The 4,642-nt window shown below is 34.8% G+C and overlaps 1 protein-coding gene across 1 annotated transcript; it reads right to left on the reverse strand.

Annotated features, from left to right (window-relative positions):
* Positions 1-1,613: 1,613 nt before the first annotated feature.
* On the reverse strand, positions 1,614-3,205 carry LOC106293874. The gene is made up of 2 exons (XM_013729511.1): positions 1,881-3,205; positions 1,614-1,793 (listed from the first exon to the last, which is right to left on the reverse strand). Exon 1 carries the CDS (start codon positions 3,151-3,153, stop codon positions 1,894-1,896), a length of 1,260 nt encoding a protein of 419 aa, XP_013584965.1. The 5' UTR covers positions 3,154-3,205; the 3' UTR covers positions 1,614-1,793; positions 1,881-1,893.
* Positions 3,206-4,642: the final 1,437 nt, after the last annotated feature.

Below are 4,642 nucleotides of genomic sequence, written 5' to 3' on the forward strand. Positions count from 1 at the left end.
CGCAATGTACGTATTCCATTGACGCCGCAATGTACGTATTCCGGGAGAGAACATCTTTGAAACGATGGAGACCTCATCGTGCCGCCTTCATGACTGTCGTCTTCAGCAATATGATTAAAAAAGAGTATGGTCATTTAGAAGCTCAGGGTAGAAAGAGCTACATGCCTCATAATTTGCTACTGCAGTTCGGTAAAGGGGTCCTTCCACCACATGGCAGGACACTTGAGATATGAAATATAGATGTGGATCGGATGTATGTCCCTGTTCATGTCAGTGGGAATCATTGGATCGCCTTGTGCATCAGTTTCGTGACGAGAAGCATTGATAAGTTCGACTGCTCGGGTAGGAATTAGGAACAAGACTTCTTAGTCTATTGTACAACTTCTAGTGTTTTATTATGATTTTTAGGATCGACTCTTCTAATCAAATGTACATCTTGTGGTTTTATTATTAAGAGTTTTTAGCTGAAGAATGCTAGAATTTAATTCTGTTTTAAATTAGAACCCTAACCTAAACCCTAAACATACCCTAAATGAAACCAAAACCCGGAACAAGACCACAGTCAAACCTAACCTACACCCTAAACATACCCTAAACGAAACCAAAACACGGAACAAGACCACAAGAACATGTTTTACTAGATCATCCCGTAGGAGTAAATAAATCGAATCAAATGTAATACACTTAACTTGGCTTCTTGTAAACCAGACTTTTGATCCAACTCAGCAATCAAACCCGACCAGAACTAGATCCACAATAAACCTAAAACCCAACATATTTAAGACCAACCTCAGCAATCAACCCGACTTTTCACATTTTTCAGATCTTATTTTCCTTCAATCTCCTTTTTCTCTCTGAATCAGTTTCTTACACCCATGAATACTTCAAGGCGACATTCGTACGGGGTGCCATCTAGGTGCTGGTGCGGGAAAGGGGTTGTGATATTCTATTCGAGAACTGATGACAATCCTTACCGACGGTTCTATAGATGTGAAATAGGGGCACATGTTCATAGTCTGATTCGATTTTCGATTTTGTTATGTTCTTTTTTTGTCTGATTCGATTTTCGATTGTATAGGACAAACATGCTGTTTTTTCATTCCATTTTGTTTCTCCTAACATGATTTTCGTTTCTATGTAGCGAAAGAAGGAAAATCATTTATTTAAGTGGGTTGATGAGGCCCTGCTTGATGAGATTCGAAGGGTAGAGGCTGAGCAAGGGAGAATTGTAGAAGAGATTGAAGATCTGAAAAGTAGTATGACACAGAGAATAGAAGAAAAAGTTAGGAAGCAGAAAAATTCACTCGAATTAGGTTTCTTAGGAAGCATTCTATGGCTTTTTGGAAGATTAAGAAGCCAAGAATGAGAGAAATCAGTCTACTAGTTCAAAGTATCTTCTTCTTAGTGTTTTCTTGTCGTCTTTACCAGTCTACTGGTTTTTAGTATTGGCTTCAATTTGTGTTTTGTTGTTACATTGTTTGTGTCGACTTAACCAGTCTAGTGGTTCTTTATATTTTGTGCTCAGTGTTCTGTTCTTATAATCCACCTTCCTTGTTGAAAAATCGGGCATCAACAATTGTCAAACAAACTAAACAAACAGAGAGATGGAAAAGTGAGGAGAAAATAATGCCAATGTATAACAATGAAACTGAGAAAATAACCATACGAGAATTATCCAAAGTATAACAATCAATATGAAAACAAAGTTGATTGTTTTTAGAAGAAAAAATCATACGAGACAAGGCAATACTGCACTTTCAAACACCACAACTTGCATACTTGAACATACCAACCTGTAACAAAAACATCAATACATGAAACACAATTAAATCGAGATTGAAAAACATATAAACAAACTGGCTATATAGGCTGACCCTTACCATATGTGACTGGCTATATTGGTATTTTACAAGTTGCTCTGTTGTGCCCACTAATACCACATCTACTACACTTGCGAGGCTGCCTCTTTTGTGATGTTTGCGATGACCGAATTTTATCTTCAACAGTTTCATATCTGCGTTTTCTATTCCTTCCAACTGATTTTCTTGACTCTGGTGGTAGCAAGTTGACCACGACAACATCTTCTGGCATGGACCAAGCATCCTCAGGAACAGCAATAGGATTGATGCTTTCATGATAAGCTTCTCGCCAAGCTTCTGTAGTGTAAAATAAATCACTCAATGTGTGTGGCTGTCTGCCAACATGAAAACCAGCTTTAATTGCATGCCGACAAGGTATCTTCATCAGGTTGTACTTCCCACATGAGCAAGTACGTCTATCCAAATCAACTAAGCAGTCGATTTTATCACCTCTAACAAGCAATCGGCCATCGCTAACAGGGTAAACTGCAAATCTTTTGCCTTTCTCGGTTCTCCTTTCAATCTTTTTCTCCACATCTTCGGTAAGAGGATGATTATGCTTTGAAATCTTTTTCTTACAGTTATAAAACCACCGAGTCAGCATTTCCATGATACTGTCCAACAAGAGAATGATTGGATACTCTCTCGGCGAACGCAAAGCAGAGTTGATTGATTCGGCAGGGTTTGTTGTCCTTATGTCATATCTATATCCAGAGAATTGACATCTTGCCCACTTTTGGACTTCAGCATCCCTTAGGTATTTTCCAATTGCCGGACTGATATTACACACATTAGCAAATATCTTTTCAAACTCAGCAACTCTATAAACCTTGGACGCCTTTGCAACCAACCCAACAAGTCCTTTCCCATGGTAATATGTTACCACATTATTCAACAAATGATGAATGCAAATACCATGTTTAGCTGTTGGATACACAGTCTCAAGCGCCTTAGCAATGGCCGCATGTCTATCCGAAATGAAAGCCAAATGATGATCATCAGCAATGACACTATTTAGTTGTCTCATAAACCATTCCCAAGAATTTTCATTCTCTGAGTCGACTACTCCGAATGCAAGAGGATACAAATTAGAATTTCCGTCTACAGCAGTTGCAACCAATAGAACTCCTTTGTATTTGTTCTTCAGAAAAGTGCCATCAACCACAATAACCCTCCTTATGACTCTGTTAAATCCTCGTAGCGATTGCCCAAATGCAATAAACAGGTACCGAAATCTCCCTTTGCTGTCAATCTCATACGATGAATGTGTACCTAGATTAGCCTCTCTGAACATGTGCAAGTATTTCGGTATTTTCCATAACTTCTCTCCGGTCACTAGTAAAAAAAACGGTCATAGCCACGGTGCATTTTCGTAGCTATAGGATACATTTCGTAGCTATATGAGTTCTTGCTACGAAAATGCTACGAAAATAAAATAGTAGCTATACGATCGTAGCAGAAAAAAATCGTAGCAAAAGTCGAAGCAAAAAGCTACGCTTTTGAGACGATGAATTCGTAGATTTTCATGTATTGTTATAAAATAGATACATATTTACATGTTAAAGGGGTGTTAAATCCGGATATCGGTTCGGTTTCGGTTCGGTTTTTTTCGGTTTTCGGTATTTCGGTTAGTAAAATATAACTACCATTCTAAATCCATATTTACTTCGGTTCGCTTCGGTTTATATACCGTCGGTTTTCGGTTTATTCGGTTTTATACCAAAAAACATAATTATTTTGTTTGAGATCATATTATATGAATTTTAGAGTCATATTGTCAACACAGTCATTTATTAAAAATATATTACATGTTTAGATAAATAAACAAAAAAAGTTAAAATGCTTCTACCTTCAAATAAAATAATCAAATCTATAACTAAAATCAAAGCTTGAAATTTTGAAAATAAAAATATGAAACAAAACAAAAACATGAAAGAAAAGTTTTTCCACTCTTCCATATTTCGTGTTCATTAAAGTCATGTTTTTTCAATTGAAAAATTTCCATTAATTATTGTCCATCAAATTTATAATCTTCATATTAATTTAGTGAAGACTAAAATTAATCAAAAAGATCAAAAAAGACTTAGAAAATAAGATGTCTGAATTGCGATGTATTGTTATTTAGTTATAGTTCAAGTGTTTTACAAATTAAGTTTTTTTTATTACTATAAAATTATGGTAATAGTTATTAACACAAATTTAACTTATGTAACAAATAGATTTTCATGTATTGTTATAAAATAGATACATATTTACATGTTTCTACTTTTAATCGGTTTTGTTCGGTTTATTCGGTTTAATCGGTTATATACCAAACCATATCCAAATCCTACGGTTTTTATAAAATTATATCCATTCGGTTTATATGGTATATACCAAAACCAAACCATATTGTCTATTTCAGTTCGGTTCGGTTTGGTTCGGTACGGTTCGGTTTTACCATATTGAACAGCCCTAGTAGTTTATGTTTAAGTTTTGATGTTTAAATTTGAAATGTTAAAATTAGTATTTGGGTTTTATGATTTGGGGTATTAGGTTTAGGGTTAGAGTGTAAGGTTTGGAGTGTAGTGTTTGAAGTTTAGATTTAAATTTTGGAATTAATTTTTTTTTTTTAAAGATTAACTTTTTAGTTTTAGTTTTAGATTTGTTGTTTAACTTTGAAAAAGTATATTTGGTGTTTAGATTCATGATTTGGAATATAGAGTAATATATAGAGTTTAGAGTTTGAAATATATTGTTTGAGTTTTGATTTAAAAATTGATATTAGATTTTTAAAATAATTA

This window comes from Brassica oleracea, chromosome C5 (genome assembly GCF_000695525.1).
Source record: "Brassica oleracea var. oleracea cultivar TO1000 chromosome C5, BOL, whole genome shotgun sequence".
Lineage (NCBI taxonomy): Eukaryota > Viridiplantae > Streptophyta > Magnoliopsida > Brassicales > Brassicaceae > Brassica > Brassica oleracea.

What these genes read in the sequence shown, in the direction of transcription:
- LOC106293874 (XM_013729511.1), bottom strand. Translation starts at nt 3,153, where the DNA reads ATGTTCAGAGAGGCTAATCTAGGTACACATTCATCGTATGAGATTGAC.